The 15,971-nt window shown below is 32.0% G+C and overlaps 2 protein-coding genes across 2 annotated transcripts, besides 1 other annotated feature; both read right to left on the bottom strand.

Moving 5' to 3' along the window:
* Nucleotides 1-1,958: 1,958 nt before the first annotated feature.
* Nucleotides 1,959-2,036: a sequence feature (Short protein (CLUP02_12759, UQC87256.1) was converted to a misc_feature.).
* Nucleotides 2,037-9,615: 7,579 nt separating this feature from the next.
* Nucleotides 9,616-11,329, bottom strand: CLUP02_12760 (uncharacterized protein; the record flags this gene model as incomplete). Its single annotated transcript, XM_049291721.1, has 2 exons — nt 9,616-11,202; nt 11,315-11,329. 2 exons carry the CDS (start codon nt 11,327-11,329, stop codon nt 9,616-9,618), a joined length of 1,602 nt encoding a protein of 533 aa, XP_049148867.1.
* A 4,044-nt stretch (nt 11,330-15,373) lies between these two features.
* Nucleotides 15,374-15,742, bottom strand: CLUP02_12761 (uncharacterized protein; the record flags this gene model as incomplete). The annotated part of the gene is made up of 1 exon (XM_049291722.1): nt 15,374-15,742. A coding segment is annotated over one exon (369 nt), but the record flags the coding sequence as incomplete, so codon positions are not given.
* Nucleotides 15,743-15,971: the final 229 nt, after the last annotated feature.

Here is a 15,971-nt window from a genome sequence, read left to right on the forward strand (position 1 = left end):
TACGAGACGCTCTATTTAAAGCTAAGATCTAGTTTTAATATTAAAATAAGAATATTACGCTAAACTTATTTCTAAGTATACGACGGCCCTTATTAATAATATTAAGTTAATAAAACGTATAATAAGAAAGGAAAAGAGGCTAGATACGGTAATTATTAATAAAAAGGCCTTAATTTATTAAGGGAATTAATAAGGACGTATAACGAATTAATATAGACGCATAGCTCTTAGGGACGCATAATATTTTTTATTTCTAATTAGTCTAAAAATTTATTATTAGTATACTTAGATTTTATTACTTTTTTTTAAAATACTTAACCCTTTTTATAATCTTTTTTATATAATTATATTTTAAAAGAGCTTTATTACGAAGCTATTATCGACTTAACGCGTCTTACGTCCTTTTTCTTTTTAAAATTATACTAGTTTATATATTATAAAATAGCTCCTTTGATAGTTTACGTACCGAGCCTACGTTACTAAGCTTAATTTAATAGCTTAAATAATTAAAGCTATTTTATAAAACACTAACGCCTTAATAATAATAATATATTATCGTTTCCTATTTTAAATAGAAACTATATTAATATTAGTTAGTTCTATAAAATTAGTAATCCTTATATATATAATAACTTAATAAACGATATTTTATTTAAGCTATTATAAGAAACGCGACTATTATTTTACTATTTATATTAATATATTAAAATAGAACTAACCTTTTATTTTAATTAGAAATTCTTTAATAAAACTAATACTCTTTAGCCTTTTATTATTCCCCGATTTTTATTAGTACGTAGTCCTCCCCCTTTTAATAAAGAGTTTAAATAGCTTATATTTTACTTTATATACTATTTTTTAAAGAGAATATAAACTACTTAGTATATTACCCTCCCCTAAATATTACTAAAGCCTAGTCCCTCTTTTTTTTTTAATAAATCTTAATAACTTACTTAGCTTATTATAAAATAGTTTAATAATATTTTTTAGCTTATTATACGAGTTATTAAGACTAATAAAAGGTTAATAACTAGCCTTATTTAATGATATAAATAAAGCCGTTTATAATAAAAACGTAGGGTTTTTAAACGAACTTATTACCCTATTTATTTTTATAATAAAACCCTTTTTTAAATCTATCGTCTTTTTAAACTATAGCTTCTTATTATACTTAAAATAATAAATCCTCTTTTTCTTTTTTAAATAAAACCCTAAACTTATTAATTCCTAGCGGCCTAGAGCTAATAGTAAATACTCTTTTTAATTAAGTTAATATTTTTATTAAGGCTAATAGCTTTAATATTATAAAATATTACGGGTATAAGTAAAAAAAGAAGAATATTTAGTATATATTTTAATATAATTAATATAAATATCTTAAGCCTAGCCGTAATATAAGTCTAAGGTAATAAAGATCCTAAAAATATAACTATAAATAGAAATTAATTACTAAGGCTAAGGTTAAAAAATAGTAATTATTATAATAATATAAAGATCTTTAATATAGCTAATATAACTATAGGCCTAGTTTTAAAATATTTATATACCTTTTTTATTATAAGCTTATTTAGCTAGTTAAAGATATTATTAAAATTATAAGCCGACGGGTTAGGATTTAGGTATATAACGTACGCACTATTATTTAAAAGTAGTTCTTAAAGTCCTTATTTACTTAGTAAAATATTTATAACGCTAGGGCTCGTATAAACTAAAAGAAATTAATAAGATACTTATCAACTATAGCGTTAATTAAGCTATTTAATAAGCGAAATATCTTATATATAGTAAAATAGGTAAATAACGAGCTAAACTACTTTATTAGCCTTATTTAGACCTTTTTTTATTATTTCTAAATATAGAAGTGATTTTTTAAAATAATTAGTTTTGATAATACTTATAATACTAATTACTTTAAGCTCCCTCTTTTCTAAGTTATTAAGTAGACCTATTTTAGATCTATTTATAACGCCGCGTTTAGCCTTATTAATAATAAAAAACTAGAGGGTTTCCGGTTTTTTTTAATAAGTATTTACTAACTTATAAACTAATACTTAGTCCGTTACCCTATTATTATTATTATAGACTACGATAAATAAATAAAGGCTATACTAAACGAGTAGTTCCCGGACGTTTAGTAATAACTTTATATTTATTATATTAATTTTAATATTATACTTAGGGCTAAGTAAAAGTAAATTAAGGACTATAGCTATAATAATAATAGTAATAAGTTTAATAATAAGGGATATTAGTTATTAATATAAATAATAGTTATACTAAATAATAAGGATAAGTAAGGCTTATATTAATACGCTTATTAATAAGCCCCCCCCTTATATATATTATAAGGTCTTTATAATATAAAAGCTTATTATTTTCGCTAAGACTAAGCATATTTTTAAAAAAGCCTAGACTAAGCTTTATAAAGAGTTTAATAACTAATGCCTAATCCTCTAGTACTTCTACGTAATATACTTGTTTTTAAGAGTATAATAGGCCCGTTATTTTATTTAAAAATACTAAAACTTTAGTACTCGCGTTATTTTTAGTACTAAGTTAAGTAATAATAATATTAAGGGTTATTTTTTAAATAGTTTTAATTACTTATATTAACTTATTAACGTTATATAGGATATAATTAATAATTAGGAGCTACGCTTTTATTAAGCTTATATAGAGGATAAAGTACTTATAAACTAAGAGTATATAAGTACTCGTTTTAAGTACTTAAGTAAACTTTAAATAATACTTTTTTTAAAATATCTTATTTTAATTAAAATATAAAGCCGGCTTATAAAAAAGGTAATATTATTTAATAAAAAGCTATTTTTAAACCCCCTCGGATTTTATAATTTAAACTATACTATTTTAATTAAGCTAAGTATTTTATATTACTATAAAATCTATGTTAAAATATTAAATTTAGCTACTTTTAATAAATCAAAAGTATACCTTTAATAGCGTCTTTAAAAGACGTCTTTTTTAGATTTATATTACTAAATCTTTAACTTTGAAATTATTATATCCCTTTATTATAAGCTAAAAAATATAATATAGCCTATTTTATTATAATTAGCCTTATTTAAAAAAGGCTAGTTAATTAGTTAAGCTCGTATTATTTATAATAGCTAAGGTATTAATAATAAAAAGCAAGGCTACTTATTTAAGAATAAAAATAAGTTAACGCTAATTAGGTTTATAAAAAAGATAAGTTAGCTAAGTTAAAGCTAGATATTAAGCTTATTTTAATAATAAATAAGGAGCTAGTTTAGCGTTTTTGATAAGGGGAGGATAATAAGGAATTATATAAATAAACGGCCGATATAGCTTAGTATTTAAAAAAAATAGAGCTAGTAAAAAGTAGTTTATAATAATAATAAATTATTATAACTATGTTAAAAGAGGTAGTTAAGTAGACGTTATTATGATTTACTTTTTATATATTTTAAATATATAGTACGAAAAAGCTTTACTTATTTAAGATTTATAAAAGCTTAGATTACTAGCTTATTTAAAATTTATAAATTTTAAATAGGTAATATAGTAGTTCTAAATAAGTATAGGGGTTATAATAATATTCTTATTTTTAAAAATCTTAAACTAGAGCTTAGGTTAGAGAGGATAGTAAGAATAGTTATATTAATATAGTTACCCTTATTACTTTTATAAAAAAGCACTATTTTTTTAAACTAATTAAAAATAGAGAATATTATGCGTCCCTAAGAGCTATACGTCCGTATTAATTCGTTATGCGTCCCTATTAATTCCCTTTATTAAATAAGTAGAGATTTAACTCGTAAGTAAGGTCATAAAAAAAGTAATATTATTTTTATAAAAAAGATAGATATTAATTAAATAACTATTTTAAAAAAGAGCGTGCGAAATTATATAAATAGTATAAAAAGTTAAGGGTAGTAAATAATAAAACTAGCCCTCGTTAGTTTAACTAATTCCTTATTATATATAAGGGTAGATCTAGGAGTATAAAACTTAGTAATAGTAATTAAAATAGCGGCTTAGAACATCCGCCCCCTATAAGAAATTTAGAAAATAAAGAAGATCTTACCCCTTATATTAACGAATTAAATTATAATAAAATCGATAACGTTAATTACTCTTTTTTTACTTTGTTAGTTGTTAAAAAATATATAAAGCTAAACGAATAGAGAGTAGTAAAAGCTCTTAATAAATAAGTTTTTATTTATAAATAATAAAAAAAGGTTCCTGAAATAACGGATATAGAGGCGGCTAAAAAAGTAAATTTAATAAAATAAAAGCCTATTTTTTTAATATCAAAAAAAAAAGACGCTACCTCTCTTAATACTTAAAAAAAAAGAATATAATACTAAATAAATCTAGGGGTAGCTAGAGGAGTCCTTTTTATATTACTTAAATCCTTTAAATAATAAGCTTATATAAGTATTTTATATAAATAAAAAGTACGGCTTAGATAATTTTTATAAGATTATTCTAAATACTAAAGTATTATAATAATTAATAAGAGGAAAAGGGTAATTCTAAGCGTTATAAAAGATCGTATTAGTAATACTTAATATATTAATAATAAGTATTATAAAGATTAGTTTTAGCTTAAGTAAGGAAATCGTTACCCTAAGTACGGTAAAAGTAGAGACGTATTTCGGAAAAATAATTTTTTATATTTTACTTATTAATACCCTATTTCTCTTATATCTAAAAGATATAAATTAACTAAGTATCATCTTTAATAATATAAAAAATAAAATCTTTAGTAATAAGTATTTTAAAATAATCGAACGACGATAGGGGTATACGTTTATAAAGCTTATTAATAATATAAAGTTAATTAATTACTTAACGAAAGATAAGCTTAAATAATTATATTAAAAATTCGGGTACCCGTTAGTTATAAAGCTATATAACTTCCTAAAGTAATTAAGTAATAATAATATCGAAATAGGGGCGCTAAAGTAGTTAATAAAAATGTATTATTAATACTAAATAAATACGCAAAGCCTACGTAAATTTAAATTTAAATTGCGGAATAAGCTTAATTTTAATTAAGAAATCGTTATTAATATTTTTTATTTAAATAGTCAGCTAGTCCTATATATAATCAACGTAACTATATTTTTTTAAATAAGGTAATTCTTTTAAGATTTATAAATAAAAATAGTATAAGTAGTTTTGTAAAAAGGATAGATCGATATATATTAGGGACCGCTAGACGGTATTAAAACTAATATTAATATTAGTTTTATATTAGTAGAATTTTAAAAAAATATAATAGCTTATAGTATATAGTTAAAAGTCGTACTTATTAAAGCGTACTATAGTATTAAAAAAGTAAAAAGGGTATATTAGTAGTTAAAAAGGGCGTTTAGAATTATTAGAGAGGAAAATCCCGATTTTATTAATAACGAATACCTCTAAATAGTACTTAAATACTATAATAATACTATAGGGCCTAATGGGCTTATATTAATATTACTAGTATTTAGAGTATATTTAAAAACGACCTTAGCTTTATTATTATTACTAAATAGAAGCTAACGAGCTAGAGTAGTTAAAAAAGTAATATAAGTACTACGCGAAGTAAGCATAAAAAATAAGTTAATAAGGTAATTATTATATATAATAGGCCCGATATGGGGGATAATTTAAATATATTACTAAATTTAGATATATAAGTATAGTACGAAATTATTTAATAATAAACTAAGTTATATAAATTAATTTCTATTAATGAGCGATTTTATATAGTTATAAAGAATCGTAACTAGCCCCTCAAAGTATTAATTATAATAGCTAAACTATATTATATAGATCCTAGCGAGGTAATGTTTAATTTATAAAAAAAAAAAGCTAGGGGAAACTATATAACTTATAGTGAAGGTATAAAAAATTATTTTTAACGAAATTATTATAGTAATATTAATAAATAACGAGAAAGAGGAAATTATTAAAAGGGTACTAATATTATTAATAAGTTATTATAAAAAGATATAATAATAAGCCCTAACGTAGTAATCTATTATTAATAACGAGGTAATTAATACTTTTTATATAATAAAAAAAAAGCCGATTTTAAGTTAGTAATTAAACTACGTAAGAAAAACGTAATTATAATTACTAAAAAGCCGTTTAAGGGATTAGATCTTATTAAAGTAAATACTTTTTATAATCGAGGGGTCTATCGATTTATTTTCTATAACTTAAAAAAGTATATAAACTTTTATATATTTAAATTATAAATAGTTCGTAAGATTAAAAAGAAAAGAATACCCTAATTATACGATAAGTTTAAATATATAATATAAGGGTATAGTAATATTAAAAAAGCGACGTTACTTATATAATTACTTATTATATAGCGCTATAGCTAATAGTTAATAATAATATTAATAATATTATTATAAAAAAAGGGATACGAAATTTAGAGCTATAATATTACCTAGGCCTATACTTAATCGGCTATAGGGCTTATAAAAAAAATCTTAGCCTATTTATTAAAAGAAATAGCTAGTAAGTACTTAGAAAATACGATTATTAAAGTACTTAAGCTATTATATAAGCTCGTAAAATCGGGTACTTATTAATAAGCTATATACTACGATTTTATATTAATTAATTATTAATAATTATATTTATATATAACCTATATTTACTAATCTCTAAGTATAAAGGTAATTAATTTAGGATTATTAAAATATAGACTAACGATATATTAAGCTTATTTAATATTAATTTTATAAAAAAAGAGGATAAGGAGCTTTAAAAAGCGGGCTTTATAATAAAGCTAAAAGAGGTCCTTATAACGAACGCCCCCTTAATATTTAATAGTAAGATTCTTATTATTAAAAAAGAAACTATCGTTTTTTAATAAAAGGGGTAAAATAAGAAAATCAACCTTATTAATCTAAATATAATTAATCTTAAGAAGTAATATAAAGCTAAGCTTACGTAAGGGGTATATATTACGAATATATATTAGCCCGAGATAACTTTTAATTATATTAAAATAATATAAGCTACGGATTTAACTAAATAAGATATTAAAGTACTTAATAAGCGATTTAAATAGTAATAAATAAATCTCGATCGAGGCCTCGTTTATTACCTAATTAACCTTATAACTAATAAGCTCTACGTCTTTATTAATAAGTTATTTATAAATAATAATAACTTTATTTCGTAATTAGAGTATATTATTATCTTAGTTAACGAGAATATAAGTAAGAGCGAATTTATTATATATAGTAATATAATTTATTACTTATTAACTAAAAATAAGTAAGTAATAAGAAGTATATTAGCGTTAGAGGTTTAGAATATAATTAATAGCGTTAACTTCTCTTATATAATTTTAATAATATTAAAAGAAATTACTAATTAACTTAGCTTTTTATCGATCTTAACGGTTATTTATACGGATTCTTATTTGCTATATAAATACTTTATTAAATTAGGAATAACGAAGGAAAAGAAGCTTATAATTAATATTATAACCCTTAGGTAATCGTATAAAAAGTACGAGATACTCGAAATTCATTAGATTAATAATAATAATAACCTTACTAATGCTTTTATAAAAATAACCCTTAATAAAGGGTTAGAATAATTCGTAAGTAATAAAAAAGTTAATATATAAATAAAAAAATAAGTTATATAAAAAAAATAAAAAAAAGGGGTAAAAGGAGACGACTTAATAAACGGACCCGAGGTTAAATTATATTTTTAATTATAGTAAGTAAATTAATAAAAAAAAAAAAGTTAGTATTAAATTAAAAGTTTAATTTAATTATAATATATAGCTAACTGTATAGGGGCTAATTAAGGGTCTTATTTAGGATTATTATAACTAGCCTAACCTACGGTTAGAACCTCCTTTTTATATTTACTACGTAGATATTTATATAGTTTAATTAATCTCTTTATTAACTATAGTTTGAACTAACTACCTTATTAGAGGGATACTAACACTAGGTTAATAATGCGATACCTACAGTCCATCGACGCACTCAACGACTCTAGAATATCCCATGAACCGTCACCCGCAAAATTCAGCTTATTCTGCCACATCACGGACTCACCTTCTTCAGGGTCTCGCTTGTGCCGGAACCGTCACAGCACACACCCAGTTGTCTCTGTCAAGTGCCGAATTTGCACGCTTTCTGTGCCTCTGCATAAATCAGCATGCTGCGTGTCAAAAATAGGTTTCAGTAACGTAGTTATGACGAACCGGCGAAAGCGAGGATTGACACGAGTGCGAGCAGGGTCTCGGTGAGTTGCATTTCAGACGGCTGATAGGTGGAATTACTACCCTTAGAGTTTGGAAGAATATTACGTCAAGCTTCTCGGGGTTTGCTGTGGTTCGATGTGCCAGGATCCTCGAAAGCTTAATGAGAACAGAGGTTATAGACCCGGGAAGAAATTGTCAGCAAAGGACGGCTTGCGGTTTTCGTGACTTTATATCCGAACAACATCCATACGCGCTATGCGGAACATCTCCAAGGATTCTTGACCAGTCGAGTTCATCTGTCGCACAAAATGTTTCGCGTGGGCTTCTCTCAATACTGCGATCAAACTCACAACAGTGCAGACGAGAGGTGCCTTGAAGCGCGTGGCTGTGACAATCAAACGCCGAAAGGTGAAGACTCCACGTGAGCTCCGACGTATCTCCATGTGGCCTTGAGCAATCAGCGCGGTAGCGAAGCAAATACCCGGGGTACCCCAAGTTTTCGCATTGCGTTCGGAGCTGTAGGCCGAACTACTCAGACGTCATGTTACGAACAAGGCAGGGTTTGCTAGCTTGCGACTAAGGTAATGGCATGGGATATATAACTGGTAGGGCAAGGCAAGAAATTGGCGTTCGACCACGTAAAGTCATGAGAAGAGTAAATTCCAATATTTCTTTGTAACATTTTGACACCTGTCTCATCTTTGCCTCTTTCTTTTGGTGACTGTACTGAGCCATGGGAATTATATTTGTTGTATCCCCATGAATCACATCACTCCGAGTCTGCAACATGTTTCATAGCGTGAGAACTTCCTTGAACCTCTCGGGGCATGTACGTTAGACAGCTAAGTGGGAGTGGTCATGTGTTCTTTCACCTTGGCAACTAGCAGTTGGAACCGTCATTACCACGGAGCATCTGACGCGCGTAGATGAGGCCGATGCTAATATTAGCAAAAAGACTGGAATGTAGTAAGAGCATGAATAAGGTGACCGTTATCTTTCAGGCTAATGGCCTCCGTGGTGTCTTCTGTTGAGACAGAATCCGAAGCCATGGAGGGAGAATGTGTGCAAGTATGTTTCGAGAGCGCAAGCGGACAAAATCGCTCTTAACAAAAGTGTGGAATAACCAGATGAGCGACGTCCAAACTATAGAAGAACTGAACAAATCTCAGAGGAAACACACTATCACTGCAATATTCAACCCTGTCAAATTCCTAGAGAGTTCACTTAGGAGACGTCGCGATTAATTGACCAGACCTCTGCTGAACCTGGTATTTTGATTGGATCGATAAGAAAGAAGTACACCGACAGCCGGGGTTCCGGGATCCCTGTCACCCCAAGAAGACATGGTATTAGCTGATGATCATCCCTTTTGGGCCCCTCATACAAAGTATATACTATGGAACCACTACAGTCGCAATTCCCTCGCCCAACTCCTCCTTGACATTCCTTACTTCCACAAACTCTGTGTGAAGAGATGTGCCACCGTCAGGCTTATCACGTCTGAAGAACCCAACCACTCTTCCACGCACAACGTGCCCGTTCATATTTCTTTCTTCAGTCTTGGGCTCCGTCCAGATATCCGCCACCCTCTTTTCGTTTGGCGGCAGAGGCGCGGAGGGTGAGACCGGGACCGTAGGTCGCCCGGCAGGGTCCAGCGAAATGCCGTGTTCGAGCTCAATGACCCTCCGTGCCACGGCAACTAGCGTCGCCATCTCCCACAGATTCTCTCGCGGGAGCCCGAGGATGGGCATCAGCCGGAGTAATTCCAGCCGCGTCTCCAGATGACGACATGTCGTCGTAAAAAAGAACAACATTGGCGTGTACCCCGTTTCGAACATGAACTTGGACGTTTTGGCATGGACGCCTTCCAGCTTCGAGTGTTCTGATATTTGAACGACCATTTCGGCGAGATTTTTTGCCAGTTGGCTGTAATTTGGCACGTACTTGTCGTAACCAGTCAAATTATTAGTAAACGCCATATTCAGCCAAATACGGCAGCACTCGTATCGAGTGAAGAGGAAACCGCGCAGCATGTTTGGTACGTAGTCTGGTTTTTCCTCGAAAGCCTTAGTTGTGGGCGAGGACGTGTATTTGCTTTGGTTGTTCAGCTGGGTGAAGAGAATGCTCCACCGGTCGAGCATACTATTGACGTATTCTTGCCGCGCTAGTAATTTCGGGGGAACGCCATTTCCCGTTGGCGACAGGGAACGAAAAGGATATCCTTGCTTCATGAGCTGGAGAGTTTGGCAGTAGAGATCGTCAATCATCAACTGGGCGTCTTGGAATGAGGAAAAGCTTGGGGGCATAGGATGTTCCAGTCCGCTCAGGTCCGGGAAGTCGGCCTTTTCGCCGCTGAAGAAGAATGAGTACTCTGTGAGGCGTCGGAAAAGTGGGAGAAGATGCTCCTTGGTCCAGGGGAACTCGCTGTGGGTATTTCGAAGGAGCGCGACCCCATGCTTGCAGTGCTTAATAGCGGCTTCGCGCCCAGACTGCAGAAATTCGATGCAGATGAACAGGAGGCAGACAAGCAGGACCGTGGGGTGCTTGTCCTGCGTCTTCATGCCAATCAGCTCTCTCATGGCCGCATTGTAGTGGCGCACAGCAAAGCTGTAGTCCCGCGGGGCAACGATCTCGTCAGTCCCGGTGTGGAACTGCTCATAGAGGTCGCTGATGGCTAGGATGGAGTGCGTTACCGCCGGCTCAAATGTGCTGAACTGCATGACTATGTGCGTCCAGAAGTAAGGATCCACGGCCCCTGAGAGGAGCGGCCCCACGGCTTCAGCAAAGTATTGCAGAGCGCGGTTGTCGCTTGGAGAACTGACTCCCGGAGAGGCGCGACTTGGCTGGACCGTCATGACCACAGACGGACCCGAACCCGGGGAGCTGGATGAGACATCTGTCAAGTCGGCGACGTGTGGGTAGCCATCGCATTTGCGGCCAGTCGCGGTACAGCGCTTGCAGGATGGTCTGCTCTCATCGCACTTGATTTTACGTACTCTAGCGAGCGTTAGACGACGCGCCAACTCATCTTGGAAACCTTACTCTCGGGCTCGTCTCCCGCGACCCAATCGGACGGCAATAGATGGAACTTACTTGCAGGTTAAACATCCCGTCCTAACCTTTCGGCTACCTTTCCGAGCCATAGTTCCGCTAGAAACATAAGACAACCGGTACGAATATCCGTAAAGGCTCGAGCCAGCCTTGTTGTCAGTCTGTTGGTCTCAAGTCCGAACCAGCCACTGACGTGGTGCGCGTGCCGGTCAGGGGCAAATGACCGTTGGACGCCCTCGGTGAGCGGGCAGCCTGATGAGAAAGAACTTTGGGAGTCCGAGGGCGAGGTGCAGGAATGCGAGCGGAGACAGCCCGAGATAATATCTGTGCCCACCAACCTCGGAAGACAAATTGTGGGATACGCCAGGGCGAAACCGAACCCACCAATGTGAGCGTGAGATTCCCAAAGAATCCCTGCCGTCAGCATGGGGTAGGATTGAAAGCCCCGCCTAGGACGCGGTGTAGCTGATTGTCTAACCCAGTTTGGGCCTAACCGTCTTCACAAACAGGCTGCAAACGTTTAGGCAACGATTCAAAAGAAAATTGTCTTGGTGTGACGGTTCATCGTCGAAGCATTGATGACGGGTGTAGCCGCAGCTTGCTCTAGCTCATCGGGAAGGTCATGGTGCTAATTGATTGGATCATTTGGTGGGAACACGCAGATTTGTTCCTGACTTGTTGAGTGGATACAGGCATCGGGGTTTAGATCTTGTTTCGTTGGAGGGGCACTGCTTACCTTTGTCGTGATAATTGAGGGGAAATGTGAACGGTTGTGTAACAGTCTTTCGGAAGTGAGAGGTGGCATCACGATCCGACTAAATGAAGACTATGAAATCTGTTAACGAAATCTCTATAGCTCCATGTCAGCTACATGGCCCATAGAAATATCCCACATAGTTGGTCTTCCATGCGTCGCTTCTCTCCATGCATCCGTCGATCTGACTCGACCTGCGTACGCCGCCAAGATTCCGGGTACCAGATCTTGCCTCCCGCAATCTTGAAGACGGGTAACTAGCGGGACCAAGTGAGCATCTAGGATAGTCGGGCTGTTAGTATCCCTATTATAGGGTAGTTGGTTCGAACCGTAGTTAACGAAGAGATTAATTGAACTATATGAATATCTACGTAGTAGGTATAAAAAGGAGGTTCTAACCGTAAGTTAGGCTAGCTACGATAATCGTAAATAGGGCCCCTAATTAGCCCCTATATAGTTAGCTATATACTACGGTCGAATTAGACTTCTAATCTAATACTAACTTTCTCTTTTTTTTATCGATTTAATTACTACGGTTAGAAGTATAATTCGACCTCGGGCCCGTTTACTAAGTCGTCTCCTTTTCCCTCTTTTTTTTATTTTTTTTATATAACCTATCCCTCTATTCGTATAATAACTTTTCTATTACTTATAAATTACTCTAATCCCTTATTTAGTACTACTTTTATAAAAGCGTCTATAAAATTATTTTTATTATTAATCTAACGGATCTCGAGTATCTCGCGCCTTTCGTACGATTACTTAAGGGCTATAATATTAATTATAAGCCTCTTTTCCTTCGTCGTTCCTAATTTAACGAGGTATTTGTATAATAAGTAAGAATCGGTATAAATAACCGTTAGAATAAGTAGAAGGCTAATTCGATTAGTAATCTTCCTTAGTATTATTAAAATCGCATAGGAGAGGTTAACGCTATTAACTATACTATAAACCTCTAATATTAGCATACTTCTTATTACCTACTTACTTTTAGTTAATAAGTAGTAAATTATATTACCGTATATAGTAAATTCGCTCTCGCTTATACTCTCGTTAACTAGGATAATAATATACCCTAATTACGAAGTAAGGTCGTTATTATTTATAAATAACCTATTAACAAAGACGTAGAGCTTACTAATCGCAAGGTCGATTAGGTAATAAACGAGACCTCGATCGAGATTCGTTTATTATTACTTAAGCTACTTATTAAGTACCTTAACGTCTCGTTCGGTTAGATTTATAACTTACGCTACCCTAGCGTAGTTAAAAGTTACTTCGGGCTAATAAATATTTATAATATATACCCCTTGCGCGAGCTTAGCCTTATACTACTTCTTAACGTTAGTTATATTTAAATTAACAAGGTTAATCTTTTTACCCTACCCCTTTTATTAAAAGACGACGGTTTCCCTTTTAATTATAAGAATCCCGCTATTAAATACTAAGGGGGTATTTATTATAAGGACCTCTTTTAGCTTCGCTACGAAGTCCGCTTTTTAAAGCTCCTTATCCTCCTTTTTTATAAAGTTAATATTAAATAGGCCTAATATATCGTCGGTTTATATTCTGACGATCCTAAATTAGTCACCTTCGTGCTCCGTAACTAGTAAGTACGGGTCGTACGTAGAGGTAACTATTAATAGTTAATTAATATAAAAATCGTAGTAAGTAGCTTATTAATAAGTACCCGATTCTATAAGCCTATATAGTAGCTTAAGCACTTTAATAATCGTGCTTTCTAAGTACTTATTAGCTATTTCCTTTAGTAAATAGGCTAGGATTTTCCTTATAAGCCCTATAGCCGATTAGGTATAGGCCTAGGTAATATCACGGCTCTAAATCTCGTATCCCTTCTTCTATAATAATACTATTAGTACTATTATTAATCGTTAGCTATAGCGCTATATAGTAAGTAATTATATAAGTAGCGTCGCTTTTTTAATATCGCCGTACCCCTAGATTACGTATCTAAACTTCTCGTACGGCTAGGGTATTCCTTTCCCTTTAATCTTACGAACTATTCGTAATTTAAATATATAGAGGTTTATATATTTTTTTAAGTCGTATAGAATAAATCGATAGACCCCTTAATTACGAAGAGTATCTACTTTAATAAGATCTAATCCTTTATACGGCTTTCTAATAGTTATAATTACGCCTTCCTTATATAGTTTAACCGCTAGCTCGAAATCGGCTTTTTTTTTTACTATATAAAAGGTATTAATTACCTCGTCGTTATTAATAAATTGCTGCGTTAGGGCTTGCCGTCGTGGTCTTTTATAAAGTCTCGCTAGTAGTATTAGTACCCTTTTAGCAATTTCCTCTTCCTCGTCGTTTATTAGTATTACTATAACGATTTTATTAAGGATGATTTCCTATACCTCTACCGCAGGTTATATAATTTCCCCTAGCTCTTCTTTTTCTTATAGGTTAGAAATTACCTCGTTAGGATCTATATAGTACGGTCTAATTACTATAATTAATACTTCGAGTAGCTAGTCGCAATCTCTCGTAACTATATAAGAGCGCTCGTTAATAGAAATTAACTTATATAGCCCAGCCTACTATTAAGTAATTTCGCACTATACTTATATATCCGAATTTAGTAATATATTTAAATGATCCCCTTTATCGGGCCTATTGCGCATAGTAATTACCTCGTTAACTTACTTTTTTATACTTACCTCGCACAGTACCTATATTACTTTTTTAACTACTTAAGCTCGTTAGCTTATACTTAGTAACGGTAGCGAGGCTAAGGTCGTTCTTAAATATACTCTAAATACTAATAGCGTTAGTATAAGTCCGTTAGGCCCTATAGTATTATTATAGTATTTAAGTACTATCTAGAGGTATTCGTCGTCGGTAGAATCCGGATTTTCCTTTTTAATAGTTCTAAACGCCCTTTTTAACTATTAGTATACCCTCTCTACTTTTTTAATACTATAGTACGCTTTAATAGGTACGACTTTTAGCTATATACCGTAAGCCGTCGTATTATCCCTAAATTCTACTAACTTAAAGCTAGTGTTAGCGTCGGTTTTAATATTATTTAGCAGTCCCTAGTATATATTAATCTAGCTTTTTTATAGGGCTATCTATACTATTTTTATTTATAGATCTTAAAGGAATTACCCTGCTTAGAAGGATATAGCTACGTCGATTATATATAGTACTAGCCGACTATTTAAATAGAAGATATTAACGACGATTTCTTAGTTAAAGTTAAGCTTATTACGCAATTTAAACTTAAATCTGCGTAGGCTCTGCGCATTTATTTAGTATTAGTAGTATACTTTCGTTAATTATTCTAGCGCCCCTATTTCGATATTATTATTACTTAATTATTTTAAAAGGTTATATAGCCTCGTAACCAATAGGTACCTAAATCTCCAGTATAGTTTTCTAAGCTTACTTTCCGTTAGGTAATTAATCGACTTCGTATCGTTAGTAAGCTTTATAAACGCATACCCCCATCGTCGTTCGACTACTTCGAAGTACTTACCGCTAGAGATTCTATTCCTTATATTATTAAATATAATACCTAGTCGATCTATATCTTTTAAACATAGGAGAAATAGGGTATTAATGGGTAAAATATAAAAAGTTATCGTTCCGAAGTATATCTCTACTTCTACTATACCTAGGGCGACGATTTCCTTACTTAGGCTAAAACTAATCTTCGTAATACCCGCCGTTAACGTATTAAACGTTACTAGCGCGATCGTTTATAGTACTTAAAATTACCCTTTTCTTTTAATTAACTATTATAATACCCTAGTATCTAAGATAATCTTATAAAAATCGTCTAGGCCGTACCTTTTGCTTATATAAAATACTTATATAAGCTTAGTATTCGAGGGATCTAAGTAGTATAAAAAGGACCCCTCTAGCTACCTCTAGATTTACTTAGTACTATATTCTTTTTCTTTAAATATCGAA

Source organism: Colletotrichum lupini, chromosome 6 (genome assembly GCF_023278565.1).
Source record: "Colletotrichum lupini chromosome 6, complete sequence".
NCBI classification, from domain to species: Eukaryota; Fungi; Ascomycota; class Sordariomycetes; order Glomerellales; family Glomerellaceae; genus Colletotrichum; species Colletotrichum lupini.